The 24,714-nt window shown below is 41.9% G+C and overlaps 1 protein-coding gene across 1 annotated transcript in view; it reads left to right on the top strand.

Annotated features, from left to right (window-relative positions):
- Nucleotides 1-24,714, top strand: part of LOC122807698 (ubiquitin carboxyl-terminal hydrolase 4-like) — a 1,844,759-nt gene that overhangs the window by 325,297 nt on the left and 1,494,748 nt on the right. The window contains exon 4 of the mRNA XM_044078661.1: nt 13,487-13,607. Within this exon, the coding sequence (XP_043934596.1) occupies nt 13,487-13,607 (121 nt within the window). The remainder of the gene's footprint in view (nt 1-13,486; nt 13,608-24,714) is intronic.

The following is a 24,714-nucleotide window of genomic DNA, read 5'->3' as shown; positions in this document are numbered from 1 at the left end:
AATGAAGGCGAGATTGACAACTTAACATTAAGAAGTTATGTACCTACCATAACGTTCCATGTTAGTTGTCTTCTCTCGCCTTTCTTGCGACCCTCCCTCCTTCCCCCAGGCCTGGACAGACCTTGTTATAAGAAATTATTATGCTGAAGACCATTCAGACCTGGTCCTTCTTCCATCCTGTAAGTTTTCTTTCTTCCTTTGGGAAGTGTTTTATGCTTGGTGCTATTGCCCTTTGTCATCAAACGAGATCTGGGTACTTACCGCCTTGCATCATGGGATATGGGGCTGCCTCGAGCTGGTAAAAGTGACTCTCGAGCTTAGCAAGTGCCGAGTCGGAGCCGAGGGATCGGCTCCGAACCCATCAAGCAAGAAAGAAGGCGAGAGAAGACAACTAACATGGAACGTTATGGTAGGTACATAACTTCTTATTTTAGCCACTAGGACCACTTCACCTTATGTACTTGGGCCTCTGACTGGTTAGGGCAAGAAAAACTGATGTAATGACATTGGCTGCCTTCCTTTATAGCACTGATGACCTGACATCAGCCAGCAAGCGACAGCAGCCGATGCAGAAAAACATTGACTCTGGTGTTCAGGCTGGCCGAGGGCTACCACAGTAGGGATAACCCACAGGTGATGACTGCAAGAGTGAATACACTCGAACATCTACATTTATGGTAAGTGCACACAACTGTACTTTCTTACCCAAAGTTTGTTCAGAGAACAGTCTGAAGCAATCTATTGAATTGCCTGTGTTCTTTCCTAATTATAGTGATAAGGCAGAGTATATATTACATCAATTTAATTGTGCACATACAGTTACATTTATGTTTGCATAGGACCAAAGATATCAAAGTCTGACCAGATTTTTGTCATTTTCAGACAAAAGGAAAGGATTGCCAGTTTCTAAAGTGACTTTATCTAAATGGCTTAGACTGCGTCTCCTTTTCAGACTGTAAAAGTAACAAACCTCTACCAGGCAAAGTCAAAGGCCATTCCACTAGAGCGGTCTCAACATCTTCTGGGTTTTCAGGCTAGACTGAAGAAAATGGCGTCGGATGCCACTTTTATACCCCTGGCGCACTGACGTCTCCCTATGGACTCTGTGCAGCTGTCACATGGGTGAGACCTCATACCTTATTACTCATTACAAAGTAAATGCGGCCTCCCGGAACAGGTCTTCCTTTGGTTCCACTGTATTGAGGAGTCTTTTTTTTTTCCTGTGCCACCCTAGGATAAATGTGCTAGGGACACAGTCCCAACCAGTAAGAATTATGGTGAGATAGGACAATATAACATTAAGAAGTTATGTACTCACCATAACGTTCCATGTTTGTTGTTCTTGCCTATATTCTTGCGTCCCCCCTTCCTTGGAACAGGTGGATAGTTTTATAGATATGTATATAGTTATGATGATTTGGAGCCTCTGATTCTTCCTTTATATAGTCAGACTGTCTATAATCAGACTATCTATATGGAGTAATATGTAGGCATACTAAGTTATTTTCGCTTGCAAGCAGATTTGGGTAATTTACCTGGTGCATCATGGGATAGGGGTTAGCCTTGAGCCAGTGGAAGCTCTCGAGCTTTTTTATTCAGCCGAGTCGGAACTGATTCTCGGTTCCGAACCCAACCAGCAAGAATGTAGGCGAGATGGACAACAAACATGAAACGTTATGGTGAGTACATAACAGCTTAATTCATAAATTCAAGGGATATAGCTGATATGGTAATCCTAGAAAAGTCAGCATTGTTTGTAAGTGATATTTTCTACTTGATAAATCTTGAAAAAGATATTTGGTGGTGTGGGGCATTTTTGACGATTTCTGGTCTTTTCAGGATATAAAATGAATTAAGATAAAAGCTGTAGTGGTAATAGATACCACCCACACATGAATTAGTTTGGCAGTGCCCATACTTATGAGTACGTGCTAAATAGAATTATTTAGATGTATGGAATAAAAAGGTCTTTGTTATGGCAAAAAACTGATGTTGGAAGAGCCTAAACACAAGATAGTACAAAAGAAAAAATATGCCTTTACCTGAGCAGTTGTTAATCTAGGTATAGTTAGGGGATTCTTTAAGGATAGTAGTTCCATTTTAAGATTTTATGGGGTTAAAACTAGATGAGAAAAATCTTGGGTGATATGGGTAATAAGATACAAGTAGTGAAAAAGTTTATCTCGTTTAATATTGTACAGGTCAGGCATATTTTTATCAACCACAGGAAAAGTTGTAGATGCAGGTTAATAGATTTGAAAGAATTTGGAAAGAGAAGAGGGTAATAATTTAAATGTGAGAAGTTGATTCTCCCCATAGAACAAGGTGGTTTCAAGTTCCGTTATTTGAAGTCTACTTTATAACTGTTAATTAAGGTTGATACATAACTCAAATAGAAGATTATAAATCAAAGTGGAAAAGGATGATGATGAAGCAGTGGGAGTTTGAGAGAAAAAATAGGATATTGACTGAAAGACCTTATGGGAAATAGTAATAACCATGCAGAATATTATATTTGTAAAGTAGCTAAAAACTAGTCTCAAGAACTAAGCTAGTGCAGGAATGGAGAAAGGGCATTTTACCAATAGGAATGGCTGCAATTAAGAGTATAGAAAAGAGGCAGGAGGGGGCTTGAATTTCCAGGAGGACGTTAACAAAGGAATCAAGTTATTTGGGAGCAAATAATGGAGGAGTAAAAGGTACTGTAGAGGGATGAGGCTAAGCAAGAGTTTGTCCTGCAAATTAGAGTGCCCTTTACTCTTTTATCAGTCCCTCATAGGGAAGGCAAAGAGAAAGGGATAATGAAGTGCTAAGGCTCTGGTAGAGTTTAGTTGAGTCAAAAATAGAACATGCTGTTAACAAAGGAGTAATTACTAGGCTGTATAAAAATATTGCATGATAATTAACTCTGTCAGTGGAGATCAGGAAAAATTTGGGAAAAGATAGAAAAGCAAATTACAAAGAAAAGGGAAGAAATCTGTAGTGATGCCAGGTATGCTTTCAAGTCCAGAAGCTTTAGAGATTTAGGATTTTTGTGTGGGTTTTTTTTATACACCAGTAGACTTTAGAAGATTTTTCCTCCAGTAGATATAAGATGCGTGTCTGTGTGTGTATGTGGGGGGTAGATAAGAATGTACTTTTTTGAAATGTTAGGAGTCAACAGACTTAAAAAAAAAAAAAAAATCACTGCAGGGTAATTTACAAAAATATTGGGCGAACAAATGGTAGTAGCTAAGGAAGTTTTGTTTGAACTGGGATGCAGGATCTGTAGTGCATAGGTAAAGGTAATGTCTTATTCAAGTTTAATGCTGTTAACTGCTAAAACAATAAAAATGGAAATCAAAATCTAAACCAACCATAATGGGAGCTTTTGAATATTATGAAGGAGTTAAAACACAGAGGTATGATCTTTTACAAAAAGGGAAGCTGCAAATTTAAGAGAAATGACTGGAATTTGTGGGAACAATACATGCAGAGTAGCATTCGAGAAGTCCGGTTTAAGGTAAAGCAAGAACTGAACAATTTATGTAGAGTTGTAGTGAACTAAAACTGTTAAAAAGAAAACCATTATATGCTACATGGCAGTTATAATGGAAACTGCTACTGTACTTGTTCTGCTTTGCATTATTGTTTGTGAACTCGTTTTGCAGTTTTAAAAGGTAATGATTTAATAAAAATCTGAAGTCTACATATGTATAAATGATTGAATAAAGATGTTCAAAAACATTATTGGAGGGAGGCAGAAGAGCTGGTCAGGTACTGGAGGGGAGATGAGATGTGAAACTTCTGGTAGACAAAATAAGAGAAAGCAGGTATGCATAAGCAAGAAAGCAGGTATGCATAAGCAAGATGAATTACGAAGAGGGTACTAAAGTAGTTAGACTGAGGCTATCAATGAGGTTTACCAAGAGACTGTGTGTGTGTGTGTGTGGTATTCTGGGAAAAAAGAGCAAATGTGATGCAGCCAGTGGCGGCTGGTGACTTCAAATCAAAGGGGGGCTGCAGGAGACAGCTGAATGGGTGGGGTTAATGGGAAGGGGTGTGGCCATCTATAAAGGGGAGGAGCTATGCTCAAAACCACAAAAACTAACTTTAATTGCATATGCTGCCCTGTGTGCCAAACCCTCGTTATGAGAGTCCAATCAAGCCAAATGAAGTGTAAAAGAATAAAAATATTTCAATGCATTGGCTGCATGACAGCTTACTTAATATCTAGATGGAAACAAAAAGGTTGTGAGGCATGAAAAAATAAATTACTTTTTAAATACATTACTGGAATGCCAGTCAAAATCAAGTATAAGAAAAACAAGCAGCACTCAACTCAAACCGCTTCTCCTTGCACTGCAGTTCTAATTATAATTTATATTCAGCTTTATTAAAGTACCAACTAACATGCTGAAAGTAGCAATCTCTGTGATGCCCCCACTTGTAAAAATGTTTCTTATCCAAAAAAGACCTGCTGCCTGACAACTATCTACTTGTTTCATGGGGAAAACATGATCAAAGTAAAAAATGAAAAGCAAACAAGAAACAAGCTCAAGATACATTGCTTAAAGGATTACTGTACAGGTTATGGACCACACATGAATGGCATTCTGTTTAATTTATGGGTAAAGCCCTCAGAGATCACTGGAAGTCTCCAACAAGTGTAACGAGCTTCGTAAATTAATGTAATCCTGTCCTTTATTACAAATACTGTCATATGCATTTCAATACCCAATGCTTATACATTATCTAGTTAAGTATTCTCTGCATGGCAACAACAGAAAGGCTTTCAATGTTGGCAATTCTTTAACAGTATGCTTATTAAAGCTTACTTGCATGTTATGATCTCAGACAAGCTTACCTGTTGGTCATTAAAGCATTGCTACTTAAACACAGAGCAACAGGCAGTTTCTGAGTAATAAGCATAAATCAACAGTACAAAAATATGACAGAAACCAGACCTTTCTGCAAAATCAAGAACAGATGAAAAGCCACTGTAGTACTTGTGTCTAACTTGGATGGGGGGATACCTTGCACATTTACACTGCATAACTGCTCCTTGCCTTGCTTGGACACATCCAGAGTCACTACATGAGGAAGTGGGGTGCAACAAGTATGTCACAATTTGAAATGTCTCTGGCTGACTGTGATGGCCCTGACACATTTGTCATACCTCTCAACCTCAGAGCAAGAAATCTGGACAAAGCCATATATAGAAGTGGGACAAAGGCCCAAAACTAAGGACAATTTTTAAATATTGCTCTTATAAACTTAGAAAGATAATAGAATAGTAGGTCTTGCATTAGTATGAATTTTCTGAAGGATATGAAATCTGAAACTCAAATGTCTGTCATTATTTTCTAACGTCAGTCTTTAATGATTTACCACTAATTTGCCAAAAAAACACAATTTTATGAAAAATGGACCAAAAATGTGATGCAAAAATATAAAATAGCCACACAATACAGCTGGGAACCTGTCAAAGAAGGGACACTTTTTTTAATATTAGTACTGCTAACTTGAGCAGCTGACAAAATAAAAGATTCTACATGCATTTCTAAAATAAAAGTAATCTATTATTCTGATTATTACAGTTATTTCTTAATTGTAAACCCTCCATGTTTTCTTCCAAAATTGCTATTTTGCGGAGGGATTATTAGGGGAAGAGCAACATTTTGAGCCAGATTTGGGGACAGTTGAGAGGTTTGGCTATGCCTAATTCTATAAAGCAATTTATTTGCTTGTACCTCTCAACCTGTTAATGCAATAAATCTGGACAAGGTCAAATATATTGGGGGAACATATAAACAGTACTAAAAATTGCTCTTGTATAAACTGAGACAGTTGATAGAATAACAGGTCTTACTTTAGCTTGCATTTTTCTGAAGGTTATGAAGTCTGAAACTCAGTGTGTCATTTAGTGACTTAATTTCTAAATGATTTTCCAGAAAACCACAAATTTTATGAAGAACAAACCAAAAATAAGAAGCGAAAATCTGTTCATTCTGTGAAAATCTGGACAGTTGGGAGGTATAGTTCAGTTGGGGCTGTCTTTGAGTTTGCTGCCCTTCCCCCTCACAAAATCATGGTCGAATGGAGCCCTCCCCCCTGCAACCATTCCAGTGATCCATTACTTGGCTATTTCACTCCATTTACCATAAACACTAATGTGCATACTGCTTTACTTCTATGATGATTTGGATTTCATTTGAAAGTTTTATTTTGCATTTTACAGCACAAACACTAAGATATTTGCTAAACAAAGCAGTGCAGTCTCACAATGAAAACAGGCTTAGCATTAAAACTTCTCTGCCCTTGAAACTCACATTCAATGAAACAGCATTGAAACCCACATTCAAAGAAAATACATTTTGCCATTGGCAGATAAAGATCAACTTTGGGCTGTTTTCAAATCATAGGCCCCTTGCACATGAAACATACATGTGCTCTTTGATACACCTTCCTGATTGTACTAAATTATATTCCTTGTACAATACAGTACAGTTAGACGGCATTTTAAATTTATTGTTTTGAACATTTTTCCAGTAAACAATGAAACAAAATGCATGCACCAATGACAAAACTACCCAATTCAGAACATTTCCATCATAAAAGTCTACTCGGCCTTCTACAGTCCACCTGTATCAGTAAATATGCACAATCTCTGAAGGTAGCAAAAGTCATCTAAATAATTCCACATTAAAGAAATCTAACAATGAAGAGGTTGCTGCTAGCAAACAACTTTATATGTCATTGTTTATTCATCTACAAATAAAGTGCCTGTTGCCCTTGAGGAATAAATTGCCTATGTTGCATGCATTAAAAAGAATGATAAGCTAGTAATATTGCAATATAGACTGTATGGCAAACTGATAGGTTCATAGTTACTCCTCTAGGTATCTTTGCCAAAAAGGACAGCAGCTTCCACCCACTTTACAACACAGTACAGTATCAGCAATGCATCTATCTACTGTGGAAGTAGAATCCACAACCTTCTGCATCAAAAGCAAGTACACACTACCTGTTGTGCTATTAACAGTGCAAGGAGACTCAGAATAAGCAGCACTAAAGTTTTGTTCCTCTGCAGCTTTCAGCTCCTTGTAAAATCTACTCGACACGCAGTTGTATCTCTGAACTTTACAGCACAAGAAATCTGGAAAAAGCCGAAATTTATTGGGGGGGGGGGGGCAAAAGCCCAAAAACTAGGGACACATTTTAAACATTGCTTGTATAATGTTGGAAAATTGCTAGAATAAAATGCTGTGTTACCACCATACATTTCACTGCCACGTCTTTAACCCAGGGGACCCTGTGCAAAACAGTCAGAGAAACATACCACTATGCCAAATCAGCTGTTTTGTGAAAGAGAGGAAGACTGACTTAAATGGCTACCATTTAGTGAATTCAGTTCTCACCTTAGCTGTCAACCTCTTGGCACAAAACACCTGAACAAAGCCAATAACGGGGGAATACAGCCCCCAAACATATTCAGCGAATTCAGTTCTCACCATAGCTCTCAACCTCTTAGCAAAAAACATGTGGACAAAGCCAGTAATGGGGGGGAGATATAGCCCCCAAACATTCAATGAATTCAGTTCTCATCATAGATAACTCAACCTTAGCACAAAATATCTGGAGGAAGCCAATAATGGGGGAATACAATCCTAAAAATAGGGACAAATTTCAAATATCCATGTTATAAACTTAGACAATTGCTAGAATAAACAGTTTTGTGTTACCATGTACTTTCTTATAGGTTTCTGAAGAATATGAAGTCTGAAATTCAAATACCTGCTATTTTTAAACATTTAACCAGGAAACTAGTCTGACTTGGAACAAAAGACAATTTTTAGCAGAGCAGGGAGAAATGCCAGACGCATCTTTGTAAGATGGGAGGACATGCAGACACCACACAGAAGGCACCCCAGCCAAGAATCAAACCAGAGAACATGTAGCTGTTAGGCGGCAATGCTACCAGTGCACCACTGCACTACAGACTTTGCAAGGGAAAAATGTAGGTACAGAAACCACAGATTTTATGAGGAACAGAACAAATATGAGGCAAAAATCTGCAATTTTTTTTAGAAATGGTGGTGGATAGGGAATTCAGGTCCTTGCCACCTGCATCCAAGGTACAGGGTTCAAGCCTGAGTATCTCTACCCACCACCATTTGTCCTCTCTAGCCACCAGTATATAGCAACTGGGGCATTACTTACACACACACACACACACACACACACACACACACACACACACACGCACCCTTCCTTCGTCCAGCAGTATAATTCATGTCACAAAGCCTTCACATACTTGCTGTAAAAAAAAAATGTCCTACCCATTTCACGAACGAAGCCCACAATCCAGCCAGTGACCAAACACCTACCCAAAACCTTTGTTCAGCAGTAATCCACGAATGAAGCCCGCGCAACAGTGAAAGTCCCGCGAGAGCAGCTCACCCCTCAGTCCTCATTGGTTCTGCCTGCAGCTGAAGCAGTCCAGTGCTCCTCTGTTCTGTGCAGTCGTCACCGCACAGATTCTTGGATATCTCACAGCAATGATTGCTGGGTACTTCTTTGTCTGTATCTGGACTGCTGATAAAGGCAGTCCAATGTGTCCGTGCATGCACAGAGGAGTCAGGACTCGTGATTTTTTTTTTCTTCCGTTTTTGTTTTCTTGTTTTACAGATTTTTTCTTTTGTTTTTTCTAGGTGGGAGGGCTGCAGTCCAATAGCACGAGCCGCCCCTGGATGCAGCTTGACACTGATTTAGGCATCCATGTGAGCCAACATAGCAAGGTCATACCAGGAACCGAGCTGCAGAATGAATTTGCAGTTGCGAAAATGGCTGTAACCACACTGTTGGAATGACTGCCCTATGAGCGGTCACTTGAACTAAGGGAAAGCTGTGTGTTCAAAGTAATGCTCACATGTCTAAGTACCCCATAGCTATGACATAGAAACTAAGGGCAATGCAACAAAGTACCAAGGCGTTTTGTCATAAATGTGCTGGAAAGGAGGAAATTCTGCAGACAGAAAGAGGAAGTGTGCTAAAGGAAAATGGGAAAGGAAGGTATGTGTGGTGGAAGAGGGGTAAACCTTTTAGGAAAAGTAGAGGGGAAACCAGCAAAGGGAAGATGCAAGTAGGATGTAGGTTAAAGGGAAATTGATATCCAGGCCAGACAGATATACAAGACATAGGATACAACAGAGACCTCATTTCTGATGAAGGAACCACAAAGGAAAAGAATAATAGCAGCAAAAACAACCACAGAGGTTCCAAACACGGCAAATATGATCTTTGTTTTGTTTTGTTGATTCTTTTTTGCTAAAAAATACAAACAGGTAAGCGCTTTCATGGATAACAAACTCTGCTTCGTCAAACCATGTTAAACACAGTGTAACAGATGACTATTTAAATTTTACAGCAGCCAATCAACTGCAAGTCTAAAAGGAAGGGGAAAGGTCAGTATATCAATTTTTTATCATGATGTTCCATGACTATATTTATATCTCCCAATTACGCATTTGGTAGCATATGCATGTCATACAGTTTACACACCATTCTATCCTTATTTTTGTTAACTATACATTTAGTATCAGGCAGTTTCTATTAGTAGCATACAATAGCCACACTAGTTCAACTACTTCTGTCTTTCAGAGTTTCAGTAGATCGACTGCTTTGTTTTTCATTACTGTCCATGCTGAATAGAGTAAGGAATCAGCAGGATTTTATAGACATTTTATTATTAGTTGCTGCTTTTATAAATGCTGCTATTTATTTGTATAATAATCTGTTTTTATGTATGTATATGTCTTGTGTTTTTAAGGTTGCAATAGTTGATAGTGTTTAATATTGTGGATGTGAGCTGCTTTCAGTTGTCAGCACAAAGCAAGTCTATTTTGCACTACAGTATGTAATTTAAATATACTGACCTTTCCCTTCCTTTTAGACTTGCAGTTGATTGGCTGCTGTAACATTTAAATAGTCATCTGTTACATTGTGTTTAACATAGTCTGATGAAGCGGTGTTTGTTATCCGTGAAAGCGCTTACCTGTTTGTATTTTTTTAGAATAAAAGAATCAACAAAACAAAGCAAAGATCGTATTTGCCGTGTTTGGAACCTCTGTGGTTGTCTTGTATATCTGCAAAAACAGACTGACTGGAGGCAGCAGTAAATAAGTTTGCGTGTGTGTTGGGGGGGGAACAACACTGGATAGAGATGCAAAGTGATAGGGAGTGGGTAACTTGCGATGTGGAGGTCTGGACTACCAACAAGGAGTTGGAAGTGATGCAAAAGCTTAGATAACACAGTTTTTGGGAAGAGGGAGAGAGCTGGGGAGTCTGCCAGTCTGTCTCAGGGGAACCCATCCAGATGCCCGTCATCTCACTTGCTGACATCATGGGTGAGCACTGTGGATGAGGCCAGCCATGTGACTCAGCCAGACCCACAAGGAATTGCTGGGTACTCATGCTGGAATCCAGCCACTGACCCAGCTAGGTCCTAATCAGCCTCCACATTTTCCTCTTGGTGACAAAAGAGGGCCCCCTCTGCACCCTTCTCAGACAAGGAGCCATCATCGATTCTAGGAAGTTGTCTATAGAGGCTACCAGCAAGCCTTCCACAGGTGATCACCACCTTGCAACAAAGCAGGCATGGGTACTGTTGCGGACCCATTATAGATCTGGTGGCCAGCACAAAGCATCACTGCAATTCATGTAGAAAAATACAAGGCGAAAAATTAAACAGACTGGCAAAAGAAGAAACAAATGCAATAGATTTCAGTGTGTTACACTATTAAAATATGCCTGTTGAAGTTTCTTAAAATAGTACAATAGTAATGGCAATGCAGTGTATTTACTCCACTGCATGGTGAGTCTGTCTCTTCCCTCTTTGATAGGGCATCCAGTTTTCCTGTGTCTACTAGACTGCTGGAAAGCACAAAGCAAACTTTAATATGTATTAGCTGTTCTGACAACAGAAAACAATTATAGGTCAGGTAATAGTTCTGATGTACAGTGCCAAACCAAGAACAGAATGCTTGTAATTTATTAAGGTGGCTCTACCCCAACCTCTTTCTTACCTGTTAATGAAGAAAGTGTGATTGACACTTCCACAGATCACTTTGTCTCTGCCAGCATTGTTTACCAGAGGAAGTGATGCCAGTGAACTGGCGCTGGGTATAATTTTTTTAATGAAGTTGTTCATCCCCAACCCCCCCACACACACACGCACACACACACACAGGTGCTCCTTTGATCGCCCTGCAGCAGATGAAGATAATCTAGCAGTCCTTGTTGCAGTATGCTGGAGTCCTGCCAAACTCGGTGCCTGAAGAGGTCTTACCCACTGTCTAGGTGCAAGTGTAAGTCAGGAGAAAAATGTTAGCCTGGTGAGCAATTCTGCACATACTGGACACCTTGTAATGCACATGACAAGTGACATGGTAGCAATATGCAAATGGTCTGTAGCACCTTGAAAAAACTGACTGTAGTATATGTAGGCTTTGCAGCATCTGTGCTGGCTCACAAAACCAAGGGGCAGTCAGTTAAAATCATCATAGCACAGAGTATTGTTGGTAACACATTGCTGTAGGTGAGATTCAGAGACAGTCGTACTAAGTCATGTCATTACTATTGTACAAGTCCCAGTTTAGCATGTTTAAAAAAATCCTCAGATGACATATTTTGGGAGATCACGTTATGATGAGCTACTAACAGAACTGGAATATAGTGAATATTGAAGTGTACAGCCAGAGAGGAAAACTTGATAGCAGACATGACTACTGATAGTGAACCTCAGGAGTGTATTGTTTATAGAAGCCACAGGTACAATAACAAAACAGTGTGTGTGGTGTAGTATTTCACAGGGCATAACAGGTGACGGACATGCTGGGGGAGCCACCTAAGACGCCACAGGAAAGGACAGGTTGCAGTCCTGGTGGGGGTTCAATCTGACAATTATACAAGGGATGGGACAGGACTGGTTGCAGTCATGCTAGTGGTGGAGGCTTAACCTAACAAGGCATAAGAACACTGTCAGGCCTTTTAACTGTTTGCAGGCCCTGCTGTGTAGTGTTCACAGTAACATTCCATATGCACATAGACTGTGACGATGCATGTGATACAAGGCTTCCAGTATTCCAGACACAGACTGTACTATTAGTGCAGGTCCAGTGAACAGTCATAAAGGTCAACATGTGCACTGCAGCCGTGTTACAGCACATTGTCAGAATTGTTGCACAGTATTCCCACACAAGGCTATGACTGCACATCTGAAGGTGACTGGGGACAGTACTGACCCAACTCTATGCTAGCATGGACTGTTGTGTATAAGGTATATTAACACACGCACACACATTGATCCATGTGCAACTCACATGTATACACAGCTTTTTATGGGAATGGGGGAATAGCAACAGCTCAAAATTTGGAGGTGAAAAGTGCTACTTCATATCCCTGTGCATATAGTAGGCATATCCATGAAGTGTAAAGCAGACAAGGCCTTCTGTAACCATATAAGGCAGGGACATAAATTCAGGGGTGGCTATAGTACATGTGCATCACTATTCATTACAATACTTACAGATTTATCTGACAGATTTTATGTATGTATTTGCAGTCTGCATCAATACTGCAGTGGTGGTGGTGCGGTAGCATTGTCGCCTCACAGTAAGACGTCCTGTTCGATTCTCAGCTAGAGCGTCTTCTGTGTAGAGACATGCGTGAATGGGCGTACCTTCATTGAAGGTTGTGCGTCAGGGCCGGCAACTCAACATGTAAAAATCTGCTGCCAATCATTAGCGGACTGGAGTTCCACTGTGGCAACCCCTAACCGGGAAAAGCCGAAAGAGACAACAATTTGCAATATGCATCAATTAATTTAAAGCTTTCAACAGCTGACAAATTTAGTAAAAACATATCTTTACGATTTGAAATACAAGCAGATAATTTAAAGAAGGTTAGTAGATATTTGTGTGATATAAAGAGGATAAATATGAAAAATGCCCTAACCAAACACGTTATAGATAAACGAGAACAGCATTTATATTAAATAAGTAGCACCACAGTTAATCAGTCCTTCTGCTAGCAGTGATATTTTCACTGAAGTGGAATATGACTGGATTAACAGGTTGAATGCCTCTAGCCCACCTAGGCTTTAATGAGTATTACAGTTTAAAACATGTACTTAAACATAGAAGTTTGAGATGTCACATTCGTGTGTGTCACATGATGATTTGATTATCATGTGACAATGTTTTTAAACTGTTTTGAAGAGTTGATTTTATGTTAACTTGTGAAATTGCCCAGCTCTTAGTTGTTTGCCAGTTTATTCAAATTTCCATTTTAGTTATTGGTATGTTTGTAAAGAACAGTCAACTGGTATAGGTGTTCATTAATAAAATATGTGACTTCGGGCAATTAAATGTCATTTTTGTGAAATGACCTATGCAAAACTGAATTGTGTAACTATTTTCTTAAATATATATATTTTTTTTTGCAGTGGTTCTAGTTCTTCCTATAACAGCTCCTACAGTTACAGAGAGTCTAGTTCTCAAACACAGCCAGGGCTATGCGGGCTTAGTAATCTTGGAAATACCTGTTTCATGAATTCCGCATTGCAGGTAAGAGTAAATGTGGAGTTAAACATATTGTGCACATTTATGTTAAAAGCTACATTTTTGAACCATGTGTGATCGTAATTCTTTATGTATGCGTTTATATGTGAGTATTTATGAATGCACAACCCCCCCCTTAATTTTTTTTTTACTCAAGGAATGCGCCCAAGTTGGTTGCTCTTGACTGAATGCTGAGCTGTGCTGAGAATTAAACTTGTTAGCTTCCGTTTAAAACTAAAATGTCATCTCAGTGGGTGTTAGAACTGGCGTGATCACCTTTATCAGAAAGTATAAGACTGCATATGTTGGATCTAGCAGCTCTCAGAATCATCACACCGTAAAAGTCTTGAAATTTCTCCGTATCTTAGTTGTCATTATGATTGAAGCATCTTCCTAATAGCATTATTCAGTTTTTGATACGTATAAATCCTAATATGATGGACTCGTACTATGTTACTACTTTTTGCTTACTGAGTTATTATAGATTCCGTCATGGTAGCTTAGAAATAATGATTAGTGTTGCCTGGTTCTTAACTTATTGTACAGTTTCTTTGTGTAGATTTGATACGTTATGGGTTGTTTTAAATTTAAAAGCTAGATGGGCTCAGGAAACCCTTTTTATTTTATATTATGTCCTTTTGTTGGCAGTACTGCATTATGATTTAAGTCTCTAATATGGCTTTTAGGTTCACTGTTAAAGGATGATAGTGCATGATTTATCTTTTAAAGTGCAGATTAACAAGGAGTTCAGACATAAACACTGAAATAATTTTTAGCCTTGTTTTCTTTATGATCTTATCTTTTTATTGATCTTTCACTTTGTCTTTTTGGGGACCTGTATTTTTCTGAGATTAGCTGTGATGGTAGAGATTATCCAGCGCTCTTACTGATTGCGAATTGTATTTTACATTTATTACAAAACAACTTTTAAAATGATGCACTGAATTTATAAACATGTCAGGAAAGTGTCATTTTGATAATCTTAATTTTTTTTTTGTTTACCCTTAAAATAGGGAGCTAAGGGTAGGCTCATTAGAGAAGCAAGGGGAGAATTGGGGTTATACCATTTTGATGTCTCTTTAGCAAAGAATAATTTTTTCTGTTTAGATGATTTCAAAACAAGAGATTTAACCTAGGTTACGGTACCTACTCATCAGTTCCTTTTCAAAGCTGTATATTTTACCTAATTGTTTCTGTTCAACATAAATGCATTAGGTTATTGAATCTTTGGATACAAGCGGAATACAATCTCCAAAAGTTTTTTTTTATTTGCTTTGTAAATCTAAAGCCCAGATTATCTTTGTACATAAATAGATTGGGTCAGTGGTCAAATTTCATTAAGAAGTGGATAATTTTAAAATTGAGGTTGGTATTAAAAGAAAAAGCACAAAGTGGAAATATTTAATGAAAAGCAAGCTCATTTAAAGACAAAATTCTCGAGTCTAGAATTGACCCTATCAGAAGATAGTGCTGTGTGTCTGCAAAACCAAATATACTTGATAAACCTGTCTTTTCTGAACATATATGCACCACATTCAGCTCAAGTAGATTTTATTCTACAGATAGTCTATTAAAGAAATTCAAGAGTTGCTTTTTTATTGGGGGTGGTTGGAGTACTATGACATATCTTATTAGGGTTAGATCAAACAAATGAGTCATTCAGTATTAATGCCTTAACTTTCTCGGATATGAGAAACAAATTCGACCTTTCTGACCCTATTATGTTTGCTAAATCTAACTGACAAATTACTTTTTTTTTCACTTTGTCCTAAAACTTAGTCAAGAATTAACTGTTTTTGGTATGTAACAGAATCATAGGCTCTACCGCAGATATTCTTTGTGTTTCACTGTTGCAGTCATCACACTTGGGTTCATCTGTCTGCAGGTAGCCCTCAGTCGGCCCGAATACCAGAGCCTTGGGATTTCTGCGTCGGATGGTGTCACCTCTTCCATGACGTCAGGTTGTCAGGGGTATAAAACATGCAGCCGACGCCATTACATCAGCTTTTCTTGCCGTGTGGGAAACCGAAGCAGAAACAGTTTGCAAGTGCCGGTCGGCCGCTACCTGAAATTTTAGTTTTTCGAGTTTCAAACCTGAAGTCTTCTAAAGCCAAGTGACCCATTAGGGATCCTTTTTTCTTGCTCTAACCGATGTCAGAAAAAGTTAATTGTCTTGCCTGTGGAAAACAAATACCTCACAGAGATTTTCATTCTTACTGCGTCACCTGTTTAGGCCCAGAACACTATGTTCCTCACTGTCGGTTTTGTGCCTTGTTTAACGCCCGAACTGTTCATCATCGGGCTGCCTTTGGCGCTAAATTTTCACTCTCGTTCTCCATATTCCGATATGGCTTCGATAAGCCATCCGACTACCGATCTTCTGAAAAAACGTAAGGATAAAGACAGAGACAGGCCGCATAGATCCAAAACTGCCGACAATGCTTTTGTTAAGCTAGTCGCCAGTCCGCCGGTACTCAGTGAGGTGCCTTCGCAGCCCCTGATAACCGCTTCTACAGATTTGCAGGCCTCTGCTGAGACCCATTCGGAGTCCGGCATGCTGCGAGATGCTTCTTCGACTATGGAACCTGCGGATGTCTCTACCTTGGATGGGTCCAGAGCTGCTGTGCAGGCACTGGCTTCTGAGGGTGTATTCCGACTTCCTGATGTTTGTATTAAACCGACAACTTCGTTTTTGACTAAAACTACTGGGTTTCTCAGGCCCTGAGTTCGCACTACACCGAGAAAACTGACCAACGCGCATGCTCGAGCTCTCATGCCACAGAAACAAATGCTTAGAATGGCTGAAGACCTTATAACTTTAATTAGGGGAAGCCAGCCTTCCCCCTCTAAAAGACAAAGAATTGATTTTCCTTCTGATTCTGCAGACCATGAGTCCAATGACTCTGAGCCCTCTGATTACCAGGACATACCCTTATCTACCTATGAGGATTTAGATGCAGAGGATTCTATTCCCTCTGCCTCCCCTCCAGAGGACTTGTGTTTTGGTGAAACCTTGCATACCTTAAGAGAGCATTTCCGCTGGGAATGCCAGGACTACTGTCAGTCCAAAAAGAGACTCAGAGAATTTATAGGCTTGCCTCAGCACAGGCCTCTCTAGCTATACCCCCTGTCCTGGATATTGTAGATGATGTCTTCATAGAATCCAGTCTTACTCCTGATACTTTACCACCAGCTCCTAGAAAGCCTGACTGGTACTACAGTGTACCTGACTCTCACAAATTTCTCTAAGAATCTCACTGCAAATCCAGAGTCCATTTCCCAGGGACCTAAAGGCATTAAAGCCAAAAAAGCCTACCCCTTCGGACAGGGATTCTAGCTTTAGACAAATGGGGTAAGAAGGTATATACCTCTGCAACTCTTGCCATCAGGGCTTTGAATTGCCAGTTTCACATGTTGAAGTTGTTGTTGTTGGTCTTTCGGCTTTTTCCTGGTAAGGGGTTGCCACAGCGGAACTCCGGTCCGCTAATGATTGGCAGTAGATTTTTGCAAAACGCCGAGGTGCCAGCTCGACACCCAACCTTCAACGAAGGCATGCCCATTTACCCACACATGTCTTTCGAACGCTACCCAACTGCGGGGAGGACATGCAGACAACACACAGAAGGCACTCCCAAGCCAAGCCGAGAATTGAACGGGAGAACCTTTTGCTGTGAGGTAACAACACTACCGCTGTAAGTACCAGCAGCATATTATGGAATTAATTAAACAAAAAAATGTTGTTGCTTCCAGATTGTACAGAAAATAAATATAAGAGATAATGCATTCTGCAAACCAAGTTAGTAAACATACTTTGCAGTGTGGTTTTGATGCCTTAGAAGCAACTGGCAGGGCTGCTGTCATGGGGTCTGCACTGAGAAGGCATGCTTGGCTGAAGAAACAAATCTTGCCTGACCATGTCAAAGCAAAATTACTAGATGCTCCATTAAACCCACACACGCCACAAATCCAGTCTCACATAGACCTATCTCAACAGCAAACCAAACACAAACACACAGAAACATACTCGGAGGCTTGCAATAAAAATCTACCCAAGCAGCAGAGACCTCCAAAGCAGACATACAAGCAACCGAGACCCCACAACAATACCCACATATCACATAGTTCACAAAGTCATTGTGCCACACAGTCACAGCCCTTAAGGCTAAACAACACACCTAATACACGTGTAATAGGTGACTCCATTGTCAGAGACACTGACGTCCCACTCACCAGACTGAACAAGGAGAAGGTCACTGTAAGCTGCCTTTCGGGTGCCAGGATCCACCACATAACACAAGCACTCAGGTCACTCCAAAGCAGGTACAAATATGACTCCGTCATTGTCCATGCTGGTGTGAATGACCTGAGACGTACCTCCCTGGACTACATGAAGAGAGACATAGAGGAGCTCTCTGATCATGTAGCCCAGGCCGTTGTGACCCTGACCTTGAGTAGCATCTTACCCTCACCAAGAATGATGCCACAGTATAAAAACAAAATGATCAATTTTAACATTTGGCTAAAGTATTGGTGTCATTCAAAGGGGATCCAGTGTCTGTTAGCCTGGGATGACGTGCTCGACAAGCCACGTTGCTTCGCTAGGGACGGCTTGCACCTGTCACCCCTGGGCTTTCGAATACTGGGCTAAGGCTCTTGCCACCCCCATAGTGCCTTTTTTAGGCAAGGCTCAAAAGACAAACCCACCTCCATAGACAACACAAGGAAAAAGAAACTAAGGGTAATGCTGCACAATGCCAGAAGTCTAAACCTCAAGATGCATGCACTCGAGGCTGTCCTCAGTATGGAGAATATCGATATCTGTGCAGTAACAGAAACCTGGTTCAAGGCTCTCGAGAGCACCCCAGCACTACCAGGTTATACCTCATACCATGCTTTTTGGCCCCAAAACTCGGACCGAACCACAAAAGGAGGGGGAGTATCCATATTCATCAGATACCCACACCTTCAGGTTAGTGGCACTGCACGAAGCATCAGAGACCATCCACATGCAACTAACAGTGGGCAAAACTGCCTTTCAGTTTGTAGCCTGCTACAGACCACCCTCCCAAACTCAGGAACCCCACTCGGCTTTCCTGAGAACACTGGAGAAATATGAAGGTCTCTCCAAACACCATTACATTGGGTGACTTCAACTACCCAAACATAGACTGGGAGAACTACTCAAGCCCCAACACCCTCGCCCAACGGTTCCTAGAATTTATAAACTCAAATGCTATGGAACAACTAGTCACCACTCCCACAATAGGGGAAAACATATTGGACCTAATCATCACCAACATGGGGACTCTGTTCCATACCAGATGTATACCCCTCATTGGTAAGATCTGACCATAAATTAATCTCACTGGACACCCATATCCCATCCCCACCCCCAGCCAAGGAAACCACGGTGAAGACCTTCTCGAAAGCAAACTTCACACTTCTCAAAACCAAGGTGGGAATCCTTCAAAGCCCCCGGGCCAGTGGAAAATACGGCCCAAACCGCAGAATCCTTTACAAACGCATTCTGTGGACACCTACAGGAATGCATGGATCGTGCTATCCCAAATAAAACCAAGACTCACTCCTCCAAAGGCAGGAGACCTGTCTGGTGGACCCCGGCCATAAATAAGCTATACAACAGAAGGAGGAAGCTACTACATGATAGAGCAAAGTCCCAAAAAGGGAAGGCATCTCTGCTCAGTACTAGCAAGAAACTACGATCCCTCATGAAATCATCTAAGGCCAGCTTCGAAAGAAAAATTGCACAAGATGCTAAAGATAATCACAAGACCTTCTTTTGTTATGTCAGGAACCTGGGTGGCAACTCCCAGATATGCTCTGACTTAGTGCAAAATGACAAAAAATACACTGAACCCACAGACATTGCCAACATCCTGGCAGACAGGTTCAGTGCAAACTTCTCCCCCCTTCCCCCCCCCAAAAGAGCAAAGGTCTATCCTGACAGTGCAGCCTCCCTGACATCACAGATGCACAGGTGAGAGCTGCCCTCTCCAAAGCAAAAAAACACAGCATCAATGGGACCGGACGTTGTCCCGGGCTGCGTCTTACATGAGCTCCAAGGATAACTGAACCCTCACATAAAGTCCACTGTTCAATCTCGGCCTTACTACAGGATATGTACCCAAGGAATGGCGTACAGCAACAGTGGTCCCGCTCCGCAAAGGTGATGCTACAACGGACCCTGGAAACTATCGCCCTATAAGCCTGACTAACCTGGTCTGCAAAGCTATGGAGCATGTCATCATGGAACTCCTAAACTAAGACATTGGGAACCTCCAGACACTGGATCCTACCCAATTCGGCTTTAAGGGCAGATCTTGCCTCTTGAACCTGGTCGACTTCTTTGAAACAGTCACCAAGGCCATAGGTGAAGGGAAGGTAGACCACACAGCCTACCTAGACCTCGCAAAAGCCTTCGACACAATACCCCACTCGGGCATCATAAATAAGCTCACCAGCATAAATATCAACCCCTATGTCACAAGATGGGTTGCAAACTGGCTCAGGGATAGAACCCACATGGTCAGAATTGCAGGTGCCATGTCAGACTCTAAACCAGTTACAAGTGGCATCCCACAAGGCTCAGTCCTGGGACCTCTCTTGTTCGGTATATATGTCTCTGAGGTACAGGCTAACACGGGAGGACTATGGCTGACCAAGTTCGCAGATGACTGCAAACTGGGTGCCATAATCGACTCTCCGACTGACACAAGCATCCTCCAAAAGGGTCTCACAGAGACGGATAACTGGTGCCAGAGCCATGGCCTAAAGCTAAATGCCAAAAAGTGCATAGTCATCCCCTTTGGGAAAAAGTGCCCACAAATTATCACATAGGTGGTAATCCATTAAGTACGGAAGAAGTAATTAGGGATTTGGGGACCCAAGTAGATAGTAATCTCTCCTTTGACAATCACGTTGCCAAAGTGGTTAGAAAGATCTTCTATATAGCCCACCTTATCACAAAAGGGTTCACATCTAGATCGAGAGGTCATTGTGCCCCTCTACTCATCAGGCCCATAATTGAATACGGTGCCCCATTTGGGATGTACCTTGCCCGACACCTGCAGCAACTAGAAAGACCCCAAAAGTACCTCACCAAGAGGATCATGGGACTCAGATGCCCTATGCAGTTAGGCTAAAGAAACTCCAGCTCTGCTCAGTTGCTTACCGCCTACTCAGAGGCAATCTGTGCCTGACGTATAAAGCCATGTTCAACCCAGAATTAATGGACATGCTGCACCTCAGGAAATCCAAATCCCTTAGAGCTACACGCTGCAGGGACTTAAACCTCAGCACAGAAAAAAATAGGACATGCTGGAGGGACAGATTCATATCCCAGAGGCTCCCCTTACTCTGGAACAGAATCCCAATCCATGTTAGGCAGAGCCCCTCACTGACCCTCTTCAAGAGAAATCTTGAAGAGTGGATGGGAGATCGTAAGTTTACTCCTGGGATCTCTTGCGTCCCTGCTATACAGAGGCACCGTAAACTAAACTTAAAAGGGTCATCTTCTGTGACCTACTATACAGAGGCACAGTCAACTAATCTAAAAGTGTGGCGAAAGCCAAACACACTCTGGCTAGGCTTATAAATGCCCTAGGGCAGATAGCCTAGTATCAACCTATGAATGTTTGGCACAAAAGCAGAAGTTCTTAAAAAGATGGAGGAAAAAGCTAAATCTATGCAAACTATTAAAAATTTCTTACAGGTGCAGCCACCTAGATTCAGTAGGCATTGATCTTCTAAAGACTGGTCCTTTCCAGTCTTTCCCAGGCCTTCTCAGGCCAAACCCAGGGGCAACAGACCACCAAGACTACAGCCTCAGGGTATGCCGAGGTCTAAACAATGGAGTGCTCTCACCTCAGAAACAGAGAGTGGTAAGAAACCCCCTTATGGAAAAAGTTCACAATGACGTGTCGGTCATCCTTCCCAGCCACGCCCAAGTACTTGCACCCCTAGGAGGAAAAATCGCCCTGCATGCAAACAACTGGATGTCCATTACCCAGGACCGATGGGTCCTAAACATTGTTTCCCAGGGATACAGATTCTACTTCTACTCACTGCCAACCCCAAGCGGGTGGCTAGACCTTCCTGCAAACCAGTGGGCAGAGGCTCAAAAGCAAGTACTTTCTCTTCTCAGTATCAGGGCTATTAAACCTGTGCCACTAGAGCAAAGGGGACAGGGTTTCTACTCCAGACTGATCCTGGTGCCCAGAAAAGAGAGCTGTTGGTGCCGTATCCTGGATCTGTCAATTGTCAACACCTTTCCTGGTGGTCCCAAAATTCAAAATGCTTACACTGCAACAGCTTCTTCCTATGCTAGCCAAGGACACCTGGCTAGTCACCCTAGACTTAAAAGAAGCTTATCTGCACATCCCCATAAGGGAATCTTGCAGGAAATGTCTACGTTTCAGGGCAGGCTGTATGCACTATCAGTTCTCTGCACTTCCCTTTGGCTTATCTACTGTGCCCAGGGTATTCACAAAGTGCCTGACTCCAGCCATTGCATACTGCAGGCAGAGAAATATTCAAATTTACCCATACTTGGACGATTGCCTGATTCAGGCGGAGAGTCAGGAATCGCTACTTCAGCACCTGGCATTTGTAAAAGACTTCTAACTTCTCTGGGGTACACCATCAACGAAAAGAAATCACAACTGGTGCCCAGCCAAAAGATTGTATTCCTGGGAGCAAGCTTGAACACAACTTCCCAGATGGCATTCCTCACTCCAGAAAAGCAGGTTTATTTGACAAACTACTTCAAACTAATGGCCACCTAAACCCAGATATCTGTAAGAAAAATACTGCAAGCCCTAGGGTTCATGGCCTCATGCATTCTACTAATTCCACAAGCAAGATTGCATACGAGGAAACTTTAGATGTACTTAAGTCTCTGGTGTCAACATTCTCAGGACCTGGAAACACTGATTCCTATCATTCCTTGTCTAAGGGGAGAGTTCCTTTGGTGGGCAGAGGCATGCAACCACAACAAGGGACTTCCTTTCACTCAACACCTCGCCGCCCAAACCCTGACAACAGACGCATCAGACTATGCATGGGGGGCTCACATGGCAGGCAAATGCATTCAAGGCAAATGGAGCCCAGGACAAATTCCCCTGCATCAAAAAGAAATGTTAGATCTACAGAATGCTCTGACAGCCTTCAAATACCTTATCCTTCCAGGACAACTCCTGATAAAGACAGACAACACCACAGTTATGTGATACATATACAAGCAGGGGGGAACTCATTCCTACCCACTCTGCAGGTTAGCCATGGCCCTGTGGAACACAGCCTTGAGCAACCAAGTTCACCGGCAAGCTCAATTCCTGCCAGGCAAACAAAATTCACTGGCAGACGACTTAAGCAGAAATCTACTGGACCCACACGAGTGGAAACTGGAAAACAACTCATTCAAACTTCTAATCCACAGGTGGGGGACACCAGAGGTGGACCTCTTTGCCTCCCCTCAAACCATCAGTTGAGCAAATTGTGCACCAGAAATCCTCACAGCCAAGTGTGGAAAGTGGATGGCCCTATCCTTTACATGGGAAAACCTCTCAATGTATGCCTTTCCCCCTCTGCCCCTCCTCTCAAAAGTACTACTCAAGATCAAACAAGACAGGCCAAGGACAATCCTTATTGCGCCAGACTGGCCATGCCAGCACTGGTACCCACTCCTACACAGTCTGACAGCAGTGCCACCCTGGCACCTACATCAGACCCCCCCCTCCCTGCTGTCCCAGCAGGAGGGACAAATTTTGCATCCACAGCTGCAAACCCTGATCCTTGCAGCCTGGCTTATCCCTGATACACCACCAGCAACTCTCAACAAACAGGTAATGGACGTCATCCTTGAGGCCAGAAGGCCTAATACTAGGAAATCCTCTTCAGAAAAGTTGAAAAGGTATAGTTCTTGGAGCCAGTCTCAAGGAAAGGACACAGCCATGCCCACCTTACCTCAAATTATAGATTACCTAGCAGAGCTGCTCCACAAAGGCCTATCCTTCTCATCAGTTAAGATTCATGCCTCTGCCATCTCAGCTCATTGCAATACTGAGCCACCTCTCTTTTCTCACCCTCTCATCAGACAGTTCCTGAGAGGAGCTAACAATTTAAGGCCCCCGAGGAGAGCTCCCACCCCTGCCTGGGACCTTAACTTTGTACAAGAGAAGCTCATGCTTCCCCCCTTTGAGCCTGCTGCTGCAGCAGAGTTAAAATTCCTCTCTTGGAAAACAGCCTTACTTCTAGCCATCACTTCAGCAAGAAGAGTGTCTGAGTTACAGGCACTAATGGCTGTGGAACCCTTCATTATTTTCCATGCTGACAGGGTTTTCCTCAGGACTTAACCCATCATTTATGCCCAAGGTGGTATCCAGTGTGGCTTTAAATCAATCCATCCATCTACCAGCCTTTTTCCTTACTCCTCAGAATAAAGGGGAAAGGATCCTGCACTCCTTGGATGTGCACAGACAGCTCAGGTTGTACCTTGACAGGACTAAACTTTTCAGAAAATCTGACCAGCTTGCTAGTCAGCTTTGCTACAGGGGCAGAGGGCAAGGCCATTTTAAAGCAAGCTATTTCCAAGTGGATAGCACACTGTATCCATTTCTGCTACAAACACCATGGAAAACCTACCCCACAGGGGATCAGAACTCATTCCACTAGGGCTACCTCAACCTCTACAGCACTTCTCAGGGAAGTCCCTACCAGGGACATCCTTGAAGTTGCAACCTGGAGTTCTGTACACACCTTCACTAAGCATTACCACTTACCTATCGTTTCTAAATCCAGAGCTGGATTTGCCACAGCAGTCTTACAAGGCCTGCTATCCAGCCCTAATACTTCTTCACTGCCTCCACCCTTCCTCAGATTTGGGAATCAACCCAAGTGTGATGACTGCAGCAGTGAAACACGAAGAACATAGTACAGTTGTGTACACTTAACGTAAATGTAGATGTTCGAGTGTATTCACTGTTGCAGTCCTGGTTACCCTCCCTCCAGCCCCCTGACTTTCCTGTACTTTCTACCTATCCTCTTTTTGGCCATATCTTATGGCAGTGGTATTTACTTTTTACTGGAGGTGTTC

The sequence above is a fragment of the Protopterus annectens genome, chromosome 7.part1, assembly GCF_019279795.1.
Source record: "Protopterus annectens isolate FY-2018-M chromosome 7.part1, PAN1.0, whole genome shotgun sequence".
NCBI classification, from domain to species: domain Eukaryota; kingdom Metazoa; phylum Chordata; order Ceratodontiformes; family Protopteridae; genus Protopterus; species Protopterus annectens.
This window is presented reverse-complemented; position numbering and strand designations above follow the sequence as displayed.